This window comes from Oryctolagus cuniculus, unplaced genomic scaffold, assembly GCF_964237555.1.
Source record: "Oryctolagus cuniculus unplaced genomic scaffold, mOryCun1.1 SCAFFOLD_77, whole genome shotgun sequence".
Taxonomy (NCBI): domain Eukaryota; kingdom Metazoa; phylum Chordata; class Mammalia; order Lagomorpha; family Leporidae; genus Oryctolagus; species Oryctolagus cuniculus.
The window spans coordinates 189,456-216,143 of NW_027208393.1; the positions used below are offsets into that span (position 1 = coordinate 189,456).

A 26,688-nucleotide genomic window follows, 5' to 3' on the forward strand; every position below is an offset into this window, starting at 1 on the left:
TATTTGTTTGTTTATTTATTTATATTTGACAGAGTTATAGACAGTGAGAGAGAGAGAGAGAGAAAGGTCTTCCTTCCGTTGGTTCACTCCCCTAATGGCCACTATGGCCAGTGCTCTGCCGATCCAAAGCCCAGAGTCAAGTACTTCCTCCAGTTATCCTGTGCAGGTGCAGAGAACCAAGCACTTGGGCCACCCTCCACTGCCCTCCTGGGCCCAGGAAGAGGAGCAAATGGGACTAGTACCCAGCACCCCAACTGGGACTAGAACCTGGGGTGCTGGTGCCACAAGTGAAGGATTAGCCAAGTGAGCCATGGCATCAGCCTATGATTTATTTTATTTTATGAGCTATGTCCACTTGAAGTTGTGAAAGAAAACATACAATGGTGGTTGTAATTCACTTTAACAGACTTTTTGAAGGATTTTGTTTATTTCTTTGAGAGGCAGAGTTACAGACAGTGAGAGGTAGAGACAGAGAGAAAGGTCTTCCATCCATTGGTTCATTCCCCAAATGGCCACAACAGCCAGAGCTCCTTGATCCAATGCCAGGAGCCAGTGCCTCTTCCTAGTTGCCCATGGGTGCAGGGGCCCAAGCACTTGGGCCACATTTTACTGCTTTCCCAGGCCATAGCAGAGAGCTGTAGTGAAAGAGGAGTAGCTGGGACTAGAACCAGTGCCTATATGGGATGCCAGTGCCACAGGTGGAAGATTAACCTACTGTGCCATGGCACCGGCCCCACAATTCTCTTGAAAACAGAAACATTTATTCCTGAGTCTTTTGATGAGTTAGGCCAATGAAGTCCTGACAGGGCACATATGTCTCTAGAATTAGAGGAGCGCTCATCATTCTCATGCTGTGTTCTGTTGCTGTTCAGCCTGTGACAGTGACATGTAAATAAAAAAACCAGATATTCAGCATGTGGTTACCCCACAAGGAGTCTTATCTTGTCTGCATCTGAATAATTTTGATAGCCAGGTGTGTTTTTTTTTTTTTTTTTTTTTTTTTTGGACAGGCAGAGTGGGCAGTGAGTGAGAGACAGAGACAGAGAGAAAGGTCTTCCTTTTGCCATTAGTTCACCATCCAATGGCCACCGCAGCTGGCACGCAGTGGCCAGCACACGGTGGTGATCCGAAGCCAGGAGCCAGGTGCTTCTCCTGGTCTCCCATGGGGTGCAGGGCCCAAGCACTTGGGCCATCCTCCACTGCACTCCCTGGCCACAGCAGAGAGCTGGCCTGGAAGAGGGGCAACTGGGACAGAATCTGATGCCCCAACCGGGACTAGAACCCAGTGTGCCAGTGCCGCAAGGTGGAGGATTATCCTAGTGAGCCGTGGCGCCAGCCGCCAGGTGTTTTTAAGTTGCTGAATATTCTCCTAATTTGTATTTATTTAAAGACTATTAACTCAGTATGACAATTTTTGTTATAATAATTTGATTGCCAATAAGGAATTTACAAATTCATACCTTGACTAGAGTTTTACTTTGTAGTAATCACAGACTAGCAGAAGTCATAAACAATTAACCTTCATTTTTCTAAAATAAGAGGTTGTAATTAATATGAATATTTAAAGAATATATTTTTTAAGATTTTATTTATTAATTTGAGGGGTAGAATTACAGACAGAGGGAGAATGAGAGACAGAGAGAAAGGTCTTTCTTCCATTGGTTCACTCCCCAGATGGCTGCAATGGCCAGAGCTACATGGATCTAAAGCCAGGAGCCAGCTGCTTCTTCCTGGTCTCCCATGCAGGTGCAGGGACCCAAGCACTTGGGCCATCTTCCACTGCTTTCCCAGGCCATAGCAGAGAACTGGACTGGAAGAGCGGCAGCTGGGACTAGAACTGGTACTCATACTGGATGCTGGCACCACAGGCAGAGGATTAACCTCTGCATCGCATCACCAGCCCCAAGTACATGAAGAACTTAGAACAGAAAATCTATCAACTTCATGGAGTTTATCTCCCTTTCAAAACTTTTAATAACCTTTGGGATGGAGAATGCTAATTTAAGGTACTGTAATTAAGTTCACACAAAGAAAAGATGTTTTAGGATGTTTTACTTCATTATTTAAGTTAGATACTGTTAGGAAATTCTAGATTATTTTGGGGATAAATTGTCATTTCTTTTCACAAGTGTATTTGAGTAGAAACACAAGCTTTTATAATCAATTATTTATGTTTAAAACATATGCTTATGTATGTTTTGTATTAAAATAACAGCATTTTATGAAGTTTAGATACACCTTGTTCAATACAAGCCTATGCTTTTTTTAAGTTTTCTTTAAAAAGAATCTTTGTATTTATTTTTTAACACAGCAAACTCAGGTGACACAGTAAGTCCATAATTTCCCACAGAATTCATAAAGTTAACAACTGAGTATCTTAAGTCTTATAAATCTTCTGAATCATTCATAGTTATGCACTCAATGGAACGTACTCCTCAGCAGCTGAGAAGAATCTTAACTTAAAAGCACCAACTCTTCAGGCATCTCTACAGACCTCTATTTTTCATTCTCTAAGACATGCAGTCAGACTGCTGATGCAGCAAATACCAATTCACCTTAAGCTGAATGGATAAGAAAAAGCATTTGGGAAACCAACATTCTTAATATTAAGTCTGAAAGCATTTCTACCTCTTTACTGAATGACTTTCCCTTCTGTCAATGTTAAACTCTAATGAATAAAAATTGTGTTTTGAACATAATTTTTTCAGGTTAATCTAGCACTTTAGGACATTTGTATTTGTTTTATAAGCCTTAAGGAAAACAAAAAGATAATCTCTAATCTAGACAATTCTGGACTCTTTCATTAGATTTAGAGTTTTACAGCAAAGTAATATGATCTGTCCAAATAGTATGCCTTTTAAAAACTTCTCTTCATGTATGTAAATTAATAAAGCTTATTTCCAATATATATTTTCTGTATTTTCATTTGCTGAAGCAGGGTTCAAAGGGTGTTTTTAGGATCTTGCCAACATCAGCCCTATGTACCCATAAATTATTGGAGCCATTAAATGGACAATAAAAACTGGTTGAGGCTACTGATGAATGCTTCAAAAGGAATCTGAATCTTTTCCAGGTGTCTTTTTAGGCCATTACAGCGATTGATAACATCCCAAAACTCTGTAGTTTGGAACATACACCCTAGCGGTTTGGACCCTACACTTTAGCCAATCATTTTAAAAAGCATCACCCCCAAAGCCATCTAACCACCTTTACTAGGTCTATTCCCACCACTGGATTTACTAATCAATTTTAAGAGATGTTCTTTAAATTCCCGCAGAATGAGATGATTTGCTGAATGGTGCTATAATATGTAGAATGTCTCTGAAAACTCTATATAAACCCCACAAAGTATATGGGATGGGTCCTCATCAGATGACCACTGTGATGATTGGAGTGGACCCTAGATCAAGCTAGAACAATAAACCTCTTTGCTTTTGCATCATTGAAGTCTCTCATTGGGATAATTGAGTCCCATCCAAGTTCAGTCTAACAGAGAGTCGGCCTCTGCCATTCGCTAGTTCACTCCCCAAATGGCCACAGTGGCCAGAGCTGTGCTGATCTGAAGCCAGGAGCCAGGACATTCTTCCAGGTCTCCCACATGTGTGCAGGGGCCTAAGGACTTGGGCCATCTTTCTACTTCTTTCCCAGGCCAGAGCAGAGAGCTGAGTCAGAAGTGAGCAGCTGGGACTTGAACTGGAGCACATATGGTGTGTCAGCACTGTAGGCCAGGGCTTTAACCTGCTGCACCACAGTGCCAGCCCCCCAACTATTTATTAGGAGCTCCTAACTGACCTGTTAATTTTGATAAAAAATTTATGACACTCATGAGTTTTATTTTGAATCTTCATTCTAGTTTGCATGGCATATAAATGACCCCCTTGGTGAAATACATAATGATCAAACAATGGCTGACAAGAAACACCCCTCAGATCAATTCTTGAGCAACTGTTCAGTAATAGGCCACCACAGGGCCCTACTTGTCATGCTCCTGAACCATCAAGTGATGCTGTATGTTCTTTTATTTTTTAAATTTTTTTAGTTTATTTTTTTATTTTGACAGGTAGAGTTATAGACAGAGAGAGAGAGAGAAAGGTCTTCCTTCTGAATGTTGTTGGTATTTTGATTGAGATCATGTTGAATCTGTAGATTGCTTTTGAGGGGCTGGCACTGTGGAATAGTAGTTTGAGCCTCTGTCTGTGGCATTGGCATCTCATAGGGATGCCAGTTTGGGTCCCAGCTGGTCCTCTGATCCAGCTCTCTGCTCATGGCCTAGGAAGGCAGTGGAAGATGGTGCAAGTGCTTGGGCTCCTGTATCCACATAGGAGATGAGGAGGAAGCTCCTAGCTCCTGGGTTCAGATCAGCCCAGCACCAGCCATTACAGCTATTTGGAGAATTAACCAACAGTTAGAAGGCATCGCTTTTTGTCTCTCCGTCTCTCTGTCTATAACTTCTTCTCAAATAAATAAATGATTGTAAAAGTAAAATTAAAACTAATTTCTATTGGTAGAATGGGAATTTTGATGATATTTGTTCTTCCAATTTATGAACATCAAAGATTTTTCCTTTTTTTGTGTTTTCTTTTTTTTCTTTAATGTTTTGTAATTTTTTCTTATAGAGATCTTTCACACCCTTGACTAAATTTATTCCAAGGTAATAAAAAATTTTATGGTTATCGAGAATGGCACTGATCTGATAAGTTATTTTTCAGCCATGGCATTTTTGTGTATATAAAGGTTATTGATTTTTGTGTGTTGATTTCATATTTTACAACTTTGCCAAACTTTCTTGTGAGTTTCAATAATCTCTTGGTGGAGTCTTTTGGTTTACCAATATTTAGGATCATGTCATCTGCAAACAAATTATTGGACTTTCTCCTTTCTAATTTGTTTTCCTTTGATTTCTTTTTCTTGCATTATTGCCATGGCTAAAACTGTCAGTAGTGTATTGAACAGCAGTAGTGAGGGAGAGCAACTTTTGTTTCAGATCTTAGTGGAAATGCTTCCACGATTTCCCATTCAATATGATGTTGGTTGAAGATTTGTCATATATTGCCTTGATTGTGATAAGGAATGTTCCTTCTATTGTCAACTTGCTCAAGGTTTTTATAAGGAAAGGCTGTTTTTTATCAAATACTTTCTCTTCATCTATTGATCATCATGTGGTTTTTATTCTTTAGTTTGCTAGTGTCACATATCACATTTATTGATTTGCATATGTTGAACTATCCCTGCATACCATAGGTACATTCCACTTGGTCCAGGTAAATTATCTTTATGATCTGTTGTTGGATTTTATTAGCTAGTATTTTGTTGAGAATTTTGGGATCTGTGGGTATCAGAGATATTGTTCTTTAATTCTCTTTCTCTATTGTATCATTTTCTGGTTTAGAAAATAAGGTGACACTGGCCAAACAGAAGGAGTTTGGGAATACTCTTCTCTTTCAATTGCTTTGAATAGCTTAAGGAGAATTGGAATTAGTTCTTTTTCTTGGACAGGTAGAGTGGACAGTGAGAGAGAGACAGAGAGAAAGGTCTTCCTTTGCCATTGGTTCACCCTCCAATGGCTGCCGCGGCTGGCACGCTGAAGCCGGTGCATCGTGCTGATCCAAAGCCAGGAGCCAGGTGCCTCTTCTGGTTTCCCATGGGTGCAGGGCCCAAGCACATGGGCCATCCTCCACTACACTCCTGGGCCATAGAAGAGAGCTGGCCTGGAAGAGGGGCAACTGGGACAGAATCCGGTGCCCCAACTGGGACTAGAACCTGGTATGCCAGTGCCACAAGCTGGAGGATTAGCCTATTGAGCCACGGCACTGGCCAATTAGTTCTATTTTTAAAAGTCTGGTAGAATTTAGCAGTGAAGCTTTCTGGTCTTGGGCTTTTCTTTGGAGGGTTTTTGTTACTGATTCAATATCTGTTTTGGTTTTTGGTTTGTTTAGGTTTTCTATATGTCTTCATGGCTCAATTTTTTTACCTAGCATGTGTCTTGATTTCTTCCAGGTTTTCTAATTTGTTGGTCATTGCATGTGATGCCCACATTCTATATTGCAGTGCTAATCTGTTTTCAGTGTTTCACTTCCAAACTAGTTTCCTGCTTAATATCTCTGAGAAGCATGGGGTAGTGGCTCAAATTCTTCAGTTCCTTTCACCTAAGTGAAAGATCTACTACTTATTAGGGGACCTGAGAGCCTGGTCCAGCCATAGCTGTTGCAGACATTTAGAGAGTGAACCAACATATGCAAGACCTCTCTTCCTCTCTCTCTTCACCCACTTTCTGTGTGTTTCTCTGCCCTTTCTAAAATCATTTTAAAAGTTATTTACTTCTTTATTTGAAAGTCACAGTTACAGAGAGAGAGAGAGAGACATAGAGAGATCTTCCATCATCTGTTTCACACCCCTGGTTTCTCCAATGGCCGGTAAAGGGCCAGGTTGAAACCAGGAGCGTCTTTTGAGTCACCCATGGGGGTGGCAGGAGCCCAAGTACTTGGGCCATCTTCCACTCTATCAGGCCATTAGCATGAAGCTAAATCAGAAGTGGAACAAGTGTGACTTGAACTGGTGCCTATATAGGATGCCAGTATAACAGATGGCAGCTTTGCATACTGCAGCACACCGTCCTCCTCTCTGCCTTTCAAATAAACAAATCTTTAAAAAAGAAATGAAAATGTCCTTAAGATAGTAAAAGTCATCATGATTGAGCACTGAGGAATCTATTGAAATGATTACATTTTAAAAGATTTATTTATATATTTGAAAGGCAGTGTTAGAGTGAGAAAGGGAGAGACTGATCTTCCTTCTGGTTTGTTCTCCTCCAAAATGGCTGCAATGACTGGGGCTAGACCAGGCTGATCTCATGAGATAGGAGCTTCTTCCAGATATCACATGGGTTCAGGGGCCCAAGCATTTGGGCAAGCCTGTGCTGCTTTCCCAGACACATTAGCAGGGAACTGGGTAAGTTTGGAGCATCAATATCTATGACGTCTTCCTTGCAGTACAAGGATATAGAGCCCATCTGGCACAATTAACATCCTATATATGGGTGGGCCAAGTATAACAGCTTGCAACTCTCAAGGTTTGGACTAGATGGGTTCTGAGGAATCGTGTTATAACAGATATTAATCCATAACTCTTGGTTTAAGCTTTTGTTAGCAGATAATGCTGTGACTACTTTGGGTCTCTGGATTGTCACCAGTGAGGCATCCAGATTAATAGTAATGAAATCAACAGTCAGCAGAATGGTGTCCAGCTGAACTTAAATGGTTTTTCTTTATTATTGTTAGAATAGTGACCTCCTGCTGTACCCTGGCATCTGGACATAGACAGCAGACATTGGAAGCCATCCCCTTTGCCAAATGGAGTATGCCAAGTTTGGGTCCATCATCTATTAAGGAGGCCTTAGTAGCCATTCTCATGTTTTACTGTTCTATATCCATGGCCAAAGTCCTACTAGATTACAAGGTTTGGAGAATCACAGGCTCAAGGTGTGTAGGTCACTGTTTTTCCAGTATAGCACAATTAATAGAAATCTAATTTAATTTTACTGGCACATAGCAAGTTTCCAAGAGAGGTTATTCCTTGCATCACAGCCCTTGAGAAGTAGTGGATATCACAAATGATCCAGAGAATTTAGAAGGCATATGATCTCCTCGAATGAAGAAGTCACTGAGAACACTAAGGATAGTGCCTACAGTATTCAATTTGACTTTTCATTGGAAGGGGGGCCATATAAGCTGGACTAATTTGTAGCATCCATGACAATTAATTTTTTAAATGAGGCATGCATTGCACCAAAACCCAGGAAGGACTAAAAGGTATTAGCATTGTATGTTCTTCACAAGTGTGTCAAATAGTCTCATGAAGGGAGGAAGTCATCAATGTGATATATTCTTGTGCTCCTGATAAAAGCTGGGTACAGTTAAATTCTTTGCAAAAATTATGTTTGACGGCCAAGTCAATGAGATGCTCATGTATACCCTAGAAAAAGTGTCTTTTCAAAGTGAAGGCAAGGCCGGCGCCGCGGCTCACTAGGCTAATCCTCTGCCTAGCGGCGCCAGCACACCGGGTTCTAGTCCCGGTCGGGGCGCCGGATTCTGTCCCGGTTGCCCCTCTTCCAGGCCAGCCCTCTGCTGTGGCCAGGGAGTGCAGTGGAGGATGGCCCAGATGCTTGGGCCCTGCACCCCATGGGAGACCAGGAAAAGCACCTGGCTCCTGGCTCCTGCCATCGGATCAGCGCGGTGCGCCGGCTGCAGCGCGCTGGCCGCGGTGGCCATTGGAGGGTGAACCAACGGCAAAGGAAGACCTTTCTCTCTGTCTCTCTCTCTCACTGTCCACTCTGCCTGTCAAAAATAATTAAATAAATTAAAAAAAAAATCAAAGTGAAGGCAAACTAGACTGAGCAGCTGTTGGAAAAGCTTTGAGCAAAAACACATTTGCCACTTTTGTAATAGTTAAGACAGGTCATTTATCTACTAAGAAGCATCAGATATGTTAATATTAGATATAAAGTATGGTGGACATAATCGATGGCCTATAGCATTAAGATTTTAGTAATCTACCATGAGATGCCATTTACTTTTTTCCAGATTCAACAGGTAAAATTGGGATGCCAAGTGGGAAACAGCTGGAATAATCACCTTTTTGTTTATTAAGTTTAATGTAATACATTTTAATGCATGAAGACATTGAGTTTCCTTTTATTATGTCATCTTAATTATTTTAGTTTGGGACCTGTGGAGTGTTATTTACCTAGTTAAGTTGTAGTTTAACATTTTTATTTTAATAATTACTTGCTGTGTTAGGCCATCTCTCCCACCTGTGGGATTTTTTGAGTACATCTGACTATTGGAAATTTAGGTAATACTATAGTTAAAATGAGATGTACCAAATAAATAATTTTTTTCTTCTGATACATATTTTGGAACTTTTCTAAAATGGTATTGAGCACCCTGTTTAAATTTAGGGGGATTCCCTGGGTAAGCCTGTTATTTGAGCCACATTACTGATTACTTCTATGAAACTCTGTGAATAAGTGCATCTAGAACCTGGAAAAGTTGATGTCTTATGCTGAAGAGACATAAGAATCAATGTCTTTTTATCTTTTTTTAATTATATAATTTACAAATAAGTTTTAGATGTCTAAAAGGATGAAATTATGTACTTTTCAGAAATTTATACCTATATACAACTATAGTTGATATATTATACATTTTATTTCTTTAGGTTTTTAAGACTTCTTAGGGCTGCCACTGTGGTGTGGGCAGAGGCCCACACACTTGGGCCATCTTTTGCTGCTATTTTCCCAGGTTCAATAGCAGGGAGCTGGATCAGGAGCGGAGAGACTGGGACACAAACTGGCACAAATATGGGATACCACTCCCATCTAGTAAAACTTGATCAGATAACACTGGTTGCTTCTATTAGTGATAAGTAGCTCAAGCTTGACCTCAAATTTAGTCCTTGTAGGATCCTGAATTAATTTCAGTCTGTGATCCTCACTCTCTTTATATCTTAGGGACTATATTTTTCATTATTGATTTAGTAAAATCAAGTGTTAGAGCTCCTATTTCTAAGTGCTTGAAATTATAAATGCTGGTCAGAAGGTGTATTTAGGGTTTGGTGCCATGGCTCACTTGGTTAATCCTCCACCTGTGGCACTGGCGTCCCATATGGGGACCAGGTTCTAGTCCTGGTTACTCCTCTTCCAGTCCAGCTCTGTGCTGTGGCCAGGGAAGGCAGTGGAGGATGGCCCAAGTGCGTGGGCCCCTGCACCCCCATGAGAGACCAGGAAGATGCACCTGGCTCCTGGCTTTGGATCAATGCAGCGCTGGTGACAGCGGCCATTTGGGGAGTGAACCAGCACAAGGAAGACCTTTCTGTCTCTCTTTTACTGTCTGTAACTCTACCTGTCAAATAAAAACAAAGGTATATTTAAAATCAGTGAGAGAAAATGAATTGTAAAAGATCAATCAACAATTGAGTGTTGCATGCTGCCTTCCCACTTTCTTCTCAGGAATCCCCACAGAATTTTCCAGCATAATTCTAAAATCAGCAACTCCTGCTGTCAGAAGTGTGTGGCTACCACTATGGGGAGCAATAATTTTTAGAAAGGACAAGGGAATTCACTATTTCATGATACTATTCTTGTTTGATGCCTACACTTCATTTTCTGTTTACATTGTATGATGCTGGGAACTAAGTAATAATTTTATTCTGGGTCTGAGGTGAAGTTATGTAAGATTGAAGTTCAAGACTGAGGTCCTTCAATTTGCAGAATGAAGTCACTGAAAGGCAATTACCAGATAAGTGCTGAGATAGGCATTTGCATGGCACAATTCATACACTATACATAGAAAAAATGACCAATAGCTGTGTGCCAACAGTCAATGGCCCATGAGACCATCACTCAAATCCTCAAGAGTTTGTCTATAATTTCATGGCAATTCTCATTTAGACTAGAAGAGGAGTAAAAGCAGGAGCTCCATGACACCCTAATATTTGTCTCTTGCCTAATTTGTGTCAGAAACCACTACTTAAGTGCAGTTTTTTTTTTAAATCTAGCTTTGTTAAAAATATACAGATAACTGGATGTGATGGATAGATGAATTCAGGATGTTTTGGGTAAAGAATTTCTAGATAGTGCAGTTTTAAATATTCACAAAGACTTTACAAGGCATTCACCCTGTTTTCCAGCCTATTAATGCACCAAATTATTACTATTTTAATGTAAAATATGATCCATTGATGGTCCACAAATTATTTTAATAGGTAAGATCAAGCATCATTTTAAAATCTAGTCTGTTATATACTTAGTACCTGGGCTATGCTTCTGCCCACTGTATTCTTTTTCTCTTTAACTTTTATTTAATAAATATAAATTTCCAAAGTACAGCTTTTGGATTACAATGGCTTCCCCCCTTCCCCCATAACTTCCCTCCCACCTGCAACCCTCCCATCTCCGGCTCCTTCTCCCATTCCATTCACATCAAGATTCATTTTCAATTATCTCTATATACAGAAGATCACTTTAGCATATATTAAGTAAAGATTTCAACAGTTTGCACCCACACAGAAACACAAAGTGTAAAGTACTGTTTGAGTACTAGTTATAGCATTAATTCACATTGAACAACATATTAAGTACAGAAATCCTACATGGTGAGTAAGTGCACGGTGACTCCTGTTGTTGATTTAACTATTGACAGTCTTGTTTATGGCATCAGTAATCACCCTAGGCTCTTGTCATATGTTGCCAAGGCTGTGGAAGCCTTTTGAGTTCACCGACTCCGATCTTACTTAGACAAGGTCATAGTCAAAGTGGAAGTTCTCTCCTGCCTTCAGAGAAAGGTAGCTCCTTCTTTGAAGGCCTGTTCTATCCATTGAGATATCACTCACAGGGATCTTTTATTTAGGCTTTTATTTCTTATTTTTTTAATTTTTTTTCCCAGTGTGTCTTGGCTTTCCATGCCTAAAATACTCTCATGGGCTCTTCAGCCAGATCCAAATGCCTTAAGGGCTGATTCTGAGGCTAGAGTGCTGTTTAGGACATCTGCCATTCTATGAGTCTGCTGTGTATCCCGCTTCCCATGTTGGATAGTTCTCTCCTTTTTAATTCTATCAGTTAATATTAGCAGATACTAGTCTTGCTTATGTGATCCCTTTGACTCTTAATCCTATCATTATGATCAATTGTGAACTGAAATTGATCACTTTGACTAGTGACATGGCATTGGTACATGCCACCTTGATGGGATTGAATTGGAATCCCCTGGCACGTTTTAAACTCTACCATTTGGGGCAAGTCTGATTGAGCATGTCCCAGATTGTACATCTCCTCCCTCTCTTATTCAAACTCTTATATTTAACAAGGACCACTTTTCAGTTAAAGTTAAACACCTAAGAATAATTGTGTGTTAATTAAAGAGTTCAACCAAAGTATTAAGTAGAACAAAAAAGTACTAAAAGGGATAAAGTATTAAGTTGTTCATCAATAGTTAGGAAAAGGGGTGATCAAGTCACTGTTTCTCAAAGTGTCTGTTTCACTTCAACAGGCTTCCTTTTAGGTGCTTGGTTAGTTGTCACAGATCAGGGAGAACATATGATATTTCTCCCTTTGAGACTGGCTTATTTCACTCAGCATGATGTTTTCCAGATTCCTCCATTTTGTTGCAAATGAGCAGATTTCATTGTTTTTGACTGCTGTGTAGTATTCTATAGAGTACATGTCCCATAATTTCTTTATCCAGTCTACTGTTGATGGGCATTTGGGTTGGTTCCAGGTCTTAGCTATTGTGAATTGAGCTGCAATAAACATTATGGTGCAGACATCTTTATTATTTGCCAATTTAATTTCCTTTGAGTAAATTCCAAGGAGTGGGATGGCTGGGTTGTATGGTAGGGTTATATTCAGGATTCTGAGGAATCTCCAGGCTGACTTCCATAGTGGCTTGACCAGTTTGCATTCCCACCAACAGTGGGTTAGTGTCCCTTTTTTCCCACATCCTCTCCAGCATCTGTTGTTGGTAGATTTCTGTATGTGAACCATTCTAACCAGGGTGAGGTGAAACCTCTAAGGTCTAATTGATAGGCAAAGATTGTGTTTATAGGAGCTTTTTTCTAAGTTTTTAAAAAAATTATTTGAAAGTATTGCATATAGAGGAGAGACCCAGAGAGATCTCCCTTCTGCTTGTTCACATCACAGATGGCTGCATTGAGCAGGGCCAGGAAAGAATGAGGTCAGGAACCAAGATCTTCACCTGGATCTCCCACATTGGTAGCATTTGCCCAAGTATTTGGATCATCTTCCATTGCTTTTCTCAGGCCATCAGCAGGAAGCTAGATCAAAAGCAGAAGAGCCAGAACATGACCCAGTGCTCATATGGGGTGCTTGTATTGCAGACGGCAGGTTTACTTGCTATGTGACAATGCTGGCCCTGTTTTATGGGAACTTCCAAATGAAATTTTGAAGTTGTATGCATTGTAGTTTGCATGTAATTCAACTTTCTGCCATACTTACTGATATATATCAGCATTTGATGTAGGACAAATCAGAAAACACAATGGCTTAACAAATAGCCAGTTGATTTGCAGTTCTGACTCTGTGTTTTGGGCTGTACTCAGCTGGGCAGTTCCTATGATCGGTCCAGGAGCAGAAATGAGAGTTTAGCCATCTGGGGAACTGATTGAGGCTTCACTTAAGTGTCTGGGGTTTGTGGTGAATCTTGGCTGCACATTATCTCTTTTTTTCTTTTTTTGACAGGCAGAGTTAGTGAGAGAGAGAGAGACAGAGAGAAATGCCTTCCTTCCATTGGCTCACCCCCCAAATGGCTGCTATGGCCAGTATGCTGTGCTGATCCAAAGCTAGGAGACAGGCACTTCCTCCTGGTCTCCCATGTGGGTGCAGGGCCCAAGCACTTGGGCCATCCTCCACTGCCTTCCCAGGCCACAGCCGAGAGCTGGACTGGAATAGGAGCAACTGGGTCAGAACCAGCACCCCAACTGAGACTGTCACCTGGAATACCAGTGCCACGGGCGGAGGATTAACCTAGTGAGCCACGGTGCCAGCCTACATACTATCTCTTCAACAGGCAGGCCCCAGCGTTTTTCAGAAGATAACTGTCAGAAAAAGAAAATCTGAGAAGGCAAATACTTTACAAATTGTCTATTTCTGGGGCTGGTTCTGTGACATAGCAAGTAAAGACACCACCTGCAGTGCCAGCATTTCATATGGGTGTCAGTTCATGACTCGGCTGCTCCACTTCTGATCCAGCTCTTTGCTACAGCCTGGAAAAACAGTAGAAGATGGCCCAAGTCCTTTGGCCCCTGCTCCCTTGTGGGAGACCTGACAGAAGCTCCTGGTTCATATCTTTGGATCTACACAGCTCCAGCCATTGCAGCCATCTGGGGAGTGAACCTGCAGTTCGAAGACCTCTCTTTATTCCTCCTTCTCTCTCTCTCTCTCTCTCTCTCTCTCTCTCTCTCTCTCTCTCTCTCTTCTCTGCCTCTCCTTCTCTCTTTGTGTAACTCTTTCATATAAATAAATATTTTAACAAATTGTCTATTTCTATCACATTTACTGGTATCTCATGGGGCAAATCAATTGAAATGGTGAAATTCATGGTCTTTTTCAAAAAGATTTATTTATTCATTTGAAAGAGTTACACACAGAGAGAGGGAGAGGCAGAGAGAGATAGAGAGCTCTTCCATCTGCTGGTTCACTCCCCAGTTGGCTGCAATGGCCAGAGTTGTGCCAATCCAAAGCCAGGGTCCAGGAGATTCTTCTGGGTCTTCCACATGGGTACAGGGGCCCAAGGACTTGGGCCATCTTCTACTGCTTTCCCAGGCCATAGCAGAAAGCTGGATCAGAAGTGGGGCAGCTGGGAATCAAACCAGTGCCTATATGGGATGCCAGTCTGCAGGTGGCAGTTTTACCCGCTAGGCCACAGTGCCAGCCCCAATCCAGGGTTTTGTGAAGGGATGAATACAGGGAAAGGTGCTACTTGGAATCATTACTGGTAAAGTGCACTGCATTAAATATACATTATGTGTATTTGTTAACTTTCTTTAGTATAAACTTTAATAACAACATAATGTTTATCTCTGATAACCTTATTCATTGAACACTCAACTTTTCTTTTTACTTTTACATTATTATTTTACAAAATTTGTAGATAATGCTTTCGTTAAACCAATGATAACTTCTGTTTAATCTCTGCCACTTAATATAGGTGGGTGCATTTTCCTATGTATTTCTATTTTTAGAGGTTTATTCCTCCACAGTGAAGCTGATGTTTTCTTGGTTAATGTATTTATTATTCTTTATTCATTCTATTATATCCTTTTTTTCCCCACTGTTCAGTGCAGAAGGAAACCAGAGGGTTTTTTTTTTTAAGATTTCATTTATTTATTGAAAGAGTTGCAGAGAGAGAAAGTCTTCTATCTGCTGGCTCACCCTCCAAATTACTGCAAAGGCTGGAGCTCAGCCGATCCAAAGCCAAGACCCAAGAGCTTCTGGGTCTCCCATGCAGGTGCAGTGGCCCAGGGACTTGGACCATGTTCCACTGCTTTCTCAGGACATAGCAGAAAGCTAGATTGTATGTTGAGCATGCAGGACTTGAACCAGAACCCATATGGAATGCTGGCACTGAAGGCAGCAGCTTTACCCATTATGCCACAGCGTTGGCCTCCCGAGTTCTCTTTGAACTCCTGCCATTCACCTTCTCTCCCAGGTATGATTCTGGGTCCTCCACATGTTTCTAAGAGGAAAGAAAATTAATATATCACCTGTAATTGTTTTTTTTTTAAAATTATTCCCCAGCTTGTCAGTACTCATTTTAGGTGTTTAATGCTAGTTTATTTATTTATTTTTTTAGATTTTTTTTATTTATTTGAAAGTCAGAGTTACAGAGAGGCAGAGGGGGAGAGAGAGAGAGTATTCCATCTGCTGGTGCACTCCCCAGTTTGCCACAATGGCCGAAGTTGCACTGGTCCAAAGCTAGAAGTGAAGAGCTTCTTCTGGGTCTCCCACATAGGTTCAGGGGTGCAAGGACTTAGGCCATCTTCTACTGAATCCCCAGGCCATAGCATAGAGCTGGATTGGAAGTGAAGCCACTGGGACTTGAACTGGCACCAATATGGGATGCCAGCACTGAAGGCAGTGGCTTTACCTGCTAGCCACAGTGCCAGTCCCAGTATACTAGTTAATTAAAATGGAAAATATGGGGCTGGCTCTGTGGCTCAGCGAGTTAATGCCCTGGTCTAAAGCATCAACTTCCCATATAGGCACCGGTTTGAGACCTGGCTGCTCCACTTCTGCTCCAGCTCTCTACTATGGCCTGGGAAAGCAGTGGAAGATGGCCCAGGTCCTTGGGCCCCTGCACCCATGTGGGAGACCCAGAAGAAGCTCCTGGTTCCTGGCTTCAGATTGGTGCAGTTCCAGCCATTGCAGCCAACTGGGGACTGAACCAACAGATGGAAGACCTCTCTCTCTCTCTCTGCCTCTCCTCTCTCTGTGTATCTCTGGCTTTCAAATAAATAAATAAATCTTTACAAAATTTTAAAATAGAAAAATAAACATAAAATTTGTTCTCACAGAATATACAGAAATGAATTATGAATTTGGCATGATTATGAAACATTACTGTCATCTATAATAATGCAGTTTGGTCTCTTGTCTTTCTGTTGCTATAGCAAAATATATATTACATGAATTGAGTTGAAACTAAGCACAATATGCTACATTTTTGGGGTCATGTCTGAAACATTCTACACATAGATGATGTACTGAACAGTGTTTTAGTGCTACCTATGAAGTAAACACTTAGCATTGTGCAAGAGGAAGAGTTACCTAATGCTGGAACACAAATCAGTTAAGTTTGTTTTCAAATTGTTAGAGTAATGGAGTTCTTAATACCTTTGAGAAGTTGAATTGGATTCTGAAATAGGATAAGGAATGTGTGGAGAAAAGAATCTACTGGAGGCTCATTTGTTTTTTTAAGATTATTTATTTGAAAGGTGGACTTGCAGAGATTGGGAGAGAAAGGGAGACAAAAGGTGATATATTCTATCTACTGTTTCATTCCCCAAATGCCCACAATGGCTGGGACTGGGCCAGGCCAAAGCCAGGAGCCTGGGACTCCATGGGTCTCCCACATTGGTGGAAGGGTCCAAATACTCAGGCCATTTTCACTGCTCTTTCAATCAGGTTAGCAGGGAACTAGATTGGAAGTGGAGCAGCAAGGAGTCAAGTCCTCTGTTCACATGGGATGCCAGCATTGATGGTGGAGGCTTAGCCTGCTGGATCACAATTCTGGTGACTATTGCAGGTTCTGAAACGAATCTCTAAGCATTTTCCTCAGTGAGTCACAAATGCAGATTGTACTGCAGACATTCCCAGGTTCTCTTTTTGGGCAAATAATTCCATTGCTTTCATTTAATTATGTATAATGTCATTTCAAATGTTTGTCATTTGAATGTTTTGGGCAAGTATTTCCATTGCTTTCACTTTAATTAGGTATAATGTTATTTCAATTGTTTATCAGTAGAATAATCATAGACAAGGGCAAAAGCTAATTTGTATTCTTTGTCTTACCTGTATTTTCTCTCTTACTTAAAAATATTTATTAGCTTGATAGAGAAAAAAGTTGATGGACTGAGAGATAGAGAGCTTTGACACATTAATTCACTTCCTAGATAACCATACCAAACAGGTGGGGCAGGACTGAAGCCAGGATTGAGGAATGGAATCTAGGCCTCCTTCATTGGTGACATCACCATTGCTTCCCCAGGTTTGCATTATCTGGGAGCTAGAAACTAGAGCTGGCATTGGAAATCACAGACACTCTGAGGCGGCATCATAAACAACACTAAGCTAAATGTCTGCCCTGTCTTTTAATATATTTTTCCTCTGACATATTGGAAATGATATGCATGGTGTTTTCCTGGAAATTGTTTTCTGTTCATTCCCATCGTAGTTTCACTGATGGTTTCTTGCCTTTTTTCTCAATGCTTCTACATACTTCTCCTTAACATTGCCCAGTCAACAGTCAGTATTGCCCCTCTTCTAGCCTGCTGTGCAATTCCCCTTGACAGATGTGGCCTTTGTGATTTGAACCTCCTGTTTCCCTCCAGCTTGGGCATGTCTCACAGCCTGTAGATCATGGGTTTGACTCTGTTGAATGCTCCGTGTGGCTTTCTAAACACTCAACAAGTCTAATGTGAAACCATATCCTTCCTTTTTTCCTTCATATCCATACACAACTGTCAGTGTTTATTTTGTGACAGAGTTAACATGTTGACTAGAAGTGTATTATTATAGGTGATGACGGCATTTGAAGACCTGGCTGTGTACTTTACATGGGAGGAATGGCAGAAAATGAACAATGCTCAGAAAATCCTGTACAGAGATGTGATGCTGGAGACCTACAGCAGCCTGTTCTCCTTGGGTGAGTGACACCCATCACACGCCCAGTGATAACATTTTCTTGCTATTTGACAAATAAGGGAACACTTTATAATGTTTAATATTGGGCAGGATTAGAAATTGAGTCCATGAATAATCTGAATATCTACCATCTAACAAAAGATTCAAATTGGAACATTTGTTGCATAGCTCCTGAACCAAGCTGTAGTCCTTTAAATAACCCAAGATAGTGAGTTTACAAAGTCTCACTTTGTTTCCATTAATAGGGCACTGCATTACCAAACCTGACTTGATCTTTAAGTTGGAGCGAGGAGAAGAGCCATGGATGGTGGATGAATGCTTGAATCGGAGCCTTTCAGGTCAGTCTGCACATAAGAGACAGGGAGGCCAAGGCAGAAAGTGTGCAGATGTTGACTGGTGTTCTTTCCATGAAATTTTCTCAAGCCTTACTCCTGATGACAGCTGCTTTTGTGCCTCAGACACAGGCATTTAGAGATACCAGTATCTTCCTAACTTTTGTTCTTAGTGAAGATGTTCTTTGATTAAAAAAAAATCCAGTCATTTTCTGATGTTACTAAGGCTTTTATCTAGGTTTGATACATTCCCCCAATTCTAACTTGTCCTTCTCTACACTTTCATACCTTTCCCTTCATGCACTTATTAGTTCCTTCAGTGCTTGTTAATTAGGTAACATACAGAAACTAATTTTTTTAAGATTAATTTTTCTGTTGTTTTTTTTTTGGTTTTTTTTTTTTTTTTGACAGGCAGAGTGGACAGTGAAAGAAAGAGACAGAGAGGAAGGTCTTACTTTTGCCATTGGTTCACCCTCCAGTGGCCACCATGGCCGGTGTGCTGTGGCTGGCACACCACGCTGATCCAAAGCCAGGAGCCAGGTGCTTCTCCTGGTCTCCCATGCAGGTGCAGGGCCCAAGGACCTGGGCCATCCTCCACTGCACTCCTGGGCCACAGCAGAGAGCTGGCCTGGAAGAGGGGCAACTGGGACAAAATCCAGCACCCGACCGAGACTAGAAACTGGTGTGCTGGTGCCGCAGGCAGAGGATTAGCCTATTGAGCCACCACACCAGCCTGTTTCTGTTTTTTTTTTTTTAAGATTTATTTATTTATTTGAAAGTCAGAGAGAGAGAAGAAGGAGAGGCAGAGAGAAAAAGAGAGGTCTTCCATCCACTGGTTCACTTCCCAATTGGCTGTCATGGCTGGAGCTGTACTGATCTGAAGCTAGGAGCCAGGAGCTTCTTCCAGGTCTCCCATATGAGTACAGGGGTCCAAGGACTTGGGCCATCTTCTACTGCTTTCCCAGGCCATAGCAGAGTGCTGGATCAGAAGTGGAGCACCTAAGACTTAAACTGGTGCCCATAAGTGATGTTGGCACTGCAGGTGGTGGCTTTACCTGCTATGCCACAATGCCAGCCCCCAGAAACTTATTTCTAACTCATTGCTCAGATTGCGTTCCCACTCATGATTTTGCCCAGGCATAGAACTTGCTCAGGACTGAATCAATAAATGTGAACTCTCTCTTTCTTAGTCTCTTTCTTTTTTTTCCTCTGTGCCTCTCAAATAAATAAGAAAATTATAGTCTGTTGGAAACATTTGAAGAGTGAGCCTACAGTTGGCAAACCTCTGTTTCAGTCTGTCTTTATCTCTCATTCTGTCTCTCTGACTCTCAAGTAAGTAAATAAGTAAATGTTAAAAGATGGTCATGTGGCTGGCACTGTGGCGCAGTGAATTAACACCCTAGCATGAAGCACCAGCATCCCATATGGGCACCAGTTTTTGACCCAGTTGCTCCACTTCCAATCCAGCTCTCGGCTATGGCCTGGGAAAGCAGTAGAAGATGGTCCAAGTCCTTGGTCCCCTGCACCCAAGGGAGACCCAGAAGCAGCTCCTGGCTCCTGGCTTCAGATCAGCACAGTTCTGGCCATTGTGGCCAACAGGGGAGTGAACCATTGGTTGGAAGACCTTACTCTCTCTTTGCCTCTCCTCTCTCTGTGTAACTCTGACTTTCAAATAAATAAATAAATCTTTAAAAAAAAAAAAAGATGGTCATGAGTAAGCCTCTGTGCTGTGACATCAGAAATTATGAAGCTAGGAATGACACTGTGGTGCAGTGTGTTAAAGCTCCAGCCTGCAACACTAGCATTGCATATTGGTGCCAGTTCAAGTCCCAGCTGGTCCCCTTCTAATCCAGCTCTCTGCTAATGCACCTGAGAAAAGAGCAGAGGTTGGCCCAAGTCTTTGGCCCCCTGTACCCATGTGGGAGATAAGAAAGACACTCTGGCTCCTAACTTCATTTTGGCCCAGCATTGGTTGTTGTGCCCATATGGGTAGTGAACCAGCAGATGGAAGACTTCTCTCTGTCTCTCTCTCTATAATTCTAGCTTTCAAATAAATAAAGTAAATCTTTGAAAAAAAGAAGTCCTAAACTAAGCATTAACTTACATAAAACATGAAAATAAGTGATTCTAGACTCACCAAGAAAATACTGAGATTTTGAGACCCAAGGTCAAGTAGCCTCATGGGGTTATGTTGAGTGACTCAGATTTCTTTAAGGGTGGAGTCTGAAGTATGATTTCTCTCTTATTTTCAGTATCATTGAAAATAAGCCAATAAAAAGATAAGAAAAGCATATGAAATGAAGCTTTCAGTGAAAATAGGAGGCAACTGATCAAAAGTCTCCAGAAATTCAAATTATCACACAGGAATGTTTCTAGAAAGAATTTAGAGGAGGTAACCAGTACTGATGATTTCAGAATGAGTTAGAAAACACTTTTCAAAGAAGATGAGCACATCCCGGTTTGCAGAAACAAATTCTTCAAATTGATTGGGAGTGTTTAACTAAAGTGGTATATTGGGAATTTTCTGTACCTGTTGTACTTCTGAGAAGCTGAAGGTGTTGGGTGTCCTTAGGAATTTGGGGAAGCTGTCATAGAGTAGAGACAAAGTCGTTTTTCATTTGAAAAATCCCACAAATGAGGTTTACCTAGGAAGACTGAGCATGAGACACTCATAGATTTAAATCCTACTCCTTAAATGTTGTCCTGCTTAAAGTACAGGCACATTTCACTCTTCTCCACCTGCAAGTAAATGATCAGTAAAACTTTTTCATGTTTATGGTTGAGATATCAGAGAAGCAAAAAGCACACAATTTTTATAAAAATAAACTGGAGAAAAAGGACAGGGGAAAAAATGGTTGCTAGGTAGTGGGTGAATATTTTTATTAAATATTTGCCCATTCTTTAAAATATTTTATAGTTATTTCATCTTTGTGAAAGGCAGAGTGATAGTGAGAGAAGAGAGAGAGAGAAAGAGGTCCTCTATTAGCTCACTTCCCAGATGCCTGCAACACTTAGGTCTAACTAGTCTGAAGCCAAAACTCTAGAATTCCTCTAGTCATCCCTGGTGTCTCACAGGTTCCCAGGCACATGAACCATTATCTGCTTCCTTCCAGTTTACATAGACAGAGAGCTGTACTGAAAGCAGAGTAGCCAGGGCTCAAACTGACACTGTTTTGAGATGCAGGCATCCCACACATCATAGCGCAAAAGTCATTCTACCATCCTTGACAAATTCCCATAGTAAAAAGGATCATGTTTGAACATTGGGAAACCTCATGGTATATTAATGTATTAAGGAGAAAAACCATATAATGGTCACAAATAATTACCTCATACTGATTTTGTGAACATCTTATGCCACTTGGATAACAAGTAACTTCATTCCCTTTACATGAGTATGCCAGGAGAAACAGTTACATGTGATTCAGTGACATGATTGCTTTTTTCTCATTTCAGTGGTCATGAAAAGGGATGACCTGATTAGGATCAACCAGGAAAGTCAGGACAAAAATCTGAATCAGGATTTTATGAAAAATAACAAGACATCAGCTCTCAAGAGAATTGAATTAAGAAAAACACTTAGTTTAAATTCAAGCCATGTTCCAACACTGATTATTCAAAAGGGAATCTATTCAGGATTGAAGCCTGAGGAATGGAATAAATGTCACACTGTGTATCCCCCCAGTGGGCCTGATCAACTACAGGCTGGAGAGAAATTTGATAACACTAAGATACCTGGAAAATCTCCCCAGTTCTGTGAGCCTCTTAGCCAGCTTGACAATATTCACATGATGAAGCAGCCATTTGGACCCACTGGACAAGCAAAAGTCTTCACAAGAAAGATGTTCTGTAAATCTGAGAGGGTTCATATGGCAGAAAACTGTAATAAATCAACTGTCACTTTTGGAAAAGCAATGCAAATAGAAAAAGCTATCCATGAAAATTCTAGCCTCAATATGCATCAACAAACTCACACAAGAAAGAAATTTTATAAGTACATTATGTATGTTGAACCTGTCATTCACCAGTCACATCTTACAATAAACCAGAGACTAAATACAAGGGAAAAACTTTACACATGTAAACCTTGTGGAAAATTACTCAGTTTTAATTCACCTTCTGAATGTAATGACTGTGGAAAAGCCTTTAGACAAAATTCAGTCCTCAGGAAACATCAGCAAATTCACACAGGGGAGAAACCTCATGAATGTAGTGACTGTAGAAAAGCCTTTACACAGAAGTCATACCTCATAAACCATCAGCGAATTCACACAGGAGAGAAACTTTATAAATGCCTTGAATGTGGAAAAGGCTTTCTGTGGAAGTCAGACCTCATCATACACCAGCGAATTCACACAGGGGAGAAACCTCATAAATGTAATGACTGTGGAAAAGCATTTGGATACAAGTCAGCCCTCCTCATACACCAGCGAATTCACACAGGGGAGAAACCTCATAAATGTAATGACTGTGGAAAAGCCTTTGGACAAAAGTCACACCTCATCATACACCAGCGAATTCACACAGGGGAGAAACCTTATGAATGTAATGACTGTGGAAAAGCCTTTGGACGAAAGTCAAGCCTCATCATACACCAGCGAATTCTCACAGAGGAGAAACCTCATAAATGTAATGACTGTGGAAAAGCCTTTGGACGAAAGTCAAACCTCATCATACACCAGCAAATTCACACAGGGGAGAAACCTCATAAATGTAATGACTGTGGAAAAGCCTTTGGACAAAAGTCAACCCTCCTCATACATCAGCGAATTCACACAGGAGAGAAACCTCATAAATGTAATGACTGTGGAAAAGCCTTTGGACAAAAGTCACACCTCATCATACACCAGCAAATTCACACAGGGGAGAAACCTCATAAATGTAATGCCTGTGGAAAAGCCTTTGGACACAAGTCAGGCCTTAGGAAACATCAGCGAATTCACACAGGAGAGAAACCTCATAAATGTAATGATTGTGGAAAAGCCTTTACACAAAAGTCAGACCTCATCATACACCAGCGAATTCACACAGGGGAAAAACCTCATAAATGTAATGACTGTGGAAAAGCCTTTGGACAAAAGTCAAGCCTCATCATACACCAGCGAACTCACACAGGGGAGAAACCTCATAAATGTAATGCCTGTGGAAAAGCCTTTGGACACAAGTCACACTTCATCATACACCAGCGAATTCACACAGGGGAGAAACCTCATAAATGTAATGCCTGTGGAAAAGCCTTTGGACAAACGTCAGGCCTCAGGAAACATCAGCGAATTCACGCAGGGGAGAAACCTCATAAATGTAATGACTGTGGAAAAGCCTTTGGACACAAGTCAGGCCTCAGGAAACATCAGCGAATTCACACAGGGGAGAAACCTCATAAATGTAATGACTGTGGAAAAGCCTTTGGACGAAAGTCAGACCTCATCATACACCAGCGAACTCACACAGGGGAGAAACCTCATAAATGTAATGCCTGTGGAAAAGCCTTTGGACAAAAGTCACACCTCATCATACACCAGCGAATTCACACAGGGAAGAAACCTCATAAATGTAATGCCTGTGGAAAAGCCTTTGGACAAACGTCAGGCCTCAGGAAACATCAGCGAATTCACACAGGGCAGAAACCTCATGAATGTAATGACTGTGGAAAAGCCTTTGGACGAAAGTCAGACCTCATCATACACCAGCGAATTCACACAGGTCAGAAACCTCATAAATGTAATGACTGTGGAAAAGCCTTTGGACAAAAGACTAACCTCATATCACAGCAGAAAATTCACACAGGGTAGAAAACTCAATTGTAATAACTGAGGAAAGCATTTAACCATAAGTCAACCTTCATCATGCATCAGAGAATTCACACAGGGCAGAAACCTTATGAATGTAATAACTGGAAAAGCCTTTGGACAAAAGTCAAACCTGAATGCACCAGAGAATGCACACAGTATTGAAACTTAATGAGTGTAATGACTGGAAAAACTTAAGTTCCAACTCCAAATGCATCAGAGGATTCACACAGGGAAATAACCTTATAAATGTAATGACTGCAGAAAAGCCTTTTTCTATAAGTTATACTCATATCAAAACAGTTCACACAGGGCAGAAACCTTGTGAATCTACTAAGTGTGGAAAAGCCTTTATAAATTATATGTTATAAATCATAGCTCATATCACACCAGAGAATTCACACCAGGGAGAGACTTCATGAATGCAATGACTGTAGAAAAGCCCTTGGCAGTAAGTCACATCTCAGAATGCATCAGAAAATGCACAGGAAGAGAAACCTCTTGGACATAATGACTTGGAAAGCTTTTTCCCATAATTCAGCCCTCATTGCACATCATCTAATTCATATGGGGGAAAACACTTAGGATATAATGCATATGGAAAAGCCTTTATCCATAAGTAACACCTCATAAAACATCAGAATTCACATGGGGGAGAAACCTTATGAATGGAATGAATGTTGGAAAACTCTGCCAAAATCACACAATATAACATCAGAGAATTTATTACATGGTGGAAATCTTGTAATAAATGTGGGAAAGCCTTTTGTCAGAAGGAATACCTCATAACACATGGAGTTCAAACAAGGGAGAGAACTTAAGAATATAATGAATGTGAAGGACTTTTTGCAAAATCAACATAACCATGTGACAGAGCCTTTTGCTGGAAATTACATCCCATACAATAGGCACTCCCATAAGGAAGAAAGGTTGGGACCAGCGCTGTGGCACAGTAGGTTAAAGTGCTGGCCTGAAATGCTGACATACCATGTGGGCACTGGTTCTAGTCCCAGTTGCTCCTCTTCTGATCCAGCTCTCTGCTATGGCCTGAGAAAGCAGTAGAAGATGGCCCTGCACCCACATGGGAGACCCAGAAGAAGCTCCTGACTCCTGGCTTTGGATCGCTGCAGCTCCAGCCATTGCATCCATCTGGGGAGTGAACTGTCAGATGGAAGACCTCTTTCTGCTTCTCTGTCTCTCTCTAACTCTGTCTTTCAAATAAAAAAATTGTTAAAAAAATGAAGAAGTTCAGAAATATTATTAGTGTAACAAAAAGCCATTTGTCAGAAATGGCATTATACATCAAAATTCACACAAGGGGTTTCATAGGAGTGTAATGAATGTGGAAGTATATTTTACTAGAATTCAGGCTTGCATAAATATAGGTGCGAGTTCTAGTCCCAGCTGCCCCTCTTCAATCCAGCTGTTTACTGTGGCCTGGGAAAGCAGTAGAAGACAGCCCAAGTGCTTGGGCCTCTGCACCCACATGGAAGACCAGGAAGAAGCACACATCAACTAACATCAGAGAATTCATACAGTAAAATGTCAATTTAATGCATGTGAAAAAATTTTTCTGCCATTAATCAATTCACATGAAGAGACTCCAAAATGAGAAAACATACATGCATAGAAAAGTCATGTACCATGGCCATGGTGATTTCACTTTTATTGTAAGATCATCATCACCCCCAACATTCTGTAAGTTGCCCTGGAAACTGTCAGGTACACAGTGTATCAGGGCCATTTTAGCCAAGGGTAATAATTCTTTCTTCTCAATGTAGTGTATATATATATATATATGAATATATGTAACATATACATATATTTTATACATAGATAAATTTGCCACTGTGTGTCTAGATACTAGTATATTTCCTGAAAATTATGCGGGAAAATAGTGGGATCTTAATGTGACTTTTATCCCAGAATTATGTGTGTGTGTTTAATTTTAGAGGTTGGTAGACTTGGAGACACAGAAAAACAGAGATTATGAGCTACAACTTGGTGGCTTACTCTTTATTCTTGTAATGATCAGAAACTGGATTATTACAGAAAGCTGAGCTATTCTTTTCTGATGATAAATACATTATAAACATTTCAAAAGGTTGCTCTATATATTTATATTACAAATTATATATATGTACATTTATATTGTAATGTCATAAATTAAACACACACATATATATTATATATATAAACACCTTTAAAATTCTCCTTGTTATTGGTATAAATATTTTGAATTTTAAATATTTACTTTTAAAATTTTATTTAATATAAGTTTGATATATTTCATATATACAGACTAATGAATGTAAGTGACATGTCCCCTGATACCCTCCCTCCCACACACACTCCAACCCTTTCTCCTCTTCCCTCTCACATTCCCACTTAACTTTTACAAAATCTGTTTTCAGTTTACTTAATGATTGTATAGTTAACCCTACACTAAGTAAGAGTTCAACAAGTCAGCAAATAGTATGAAGCAAAAAAATAAATAAAAAAAAATCACTGTTCCTCAATGGAAGAGACAAGGGCTCTAAACAATCATCAAATCTCAAAATGTGTATCTAACTCCAATACATTACATTTTAGGTACTCTATTAGCTACCTCAGATCAGGGAAAACATAGGAT

General features: G+C 40.6%; 1 protein-coding gene across 3 annotated transcripts in view; it reads left to right on the forward strand.

Annotated features, from left to right (window-relative positions):
- The window catches only part of LOC100344289 (zinc finger protein 271), a 97,805-nt gene extending 71,502 nt beyond the window's left edge, over window positions 1-26,303 (forward strand). For all 3 annotated transcript variants that reach the window (XM_070067884.1, XM_051841555.2, XM_051841553.2), the window contains 3 exons: window positions 17,810-17,936; window positions 18,181-18,273; window positions 21,724-26,303. In XM_070067884.1, coding sequence (XP_069923985.1) covers window positions 17,810-17,936; window positions 18,181-18,273; window positions 21,724-24,059 — 2,556 coding nt within the window. In that variant the 3' untranslated portion in view covers window positions 24,060-26,303. The remainder of the gene's footprint in view (window positions 1-17,809; window positions 17,937-18,180; window positions 18,274-21,723) is intronic.
- Window positions 26,304-26,688: the final 385 nt, after the last annotated feature.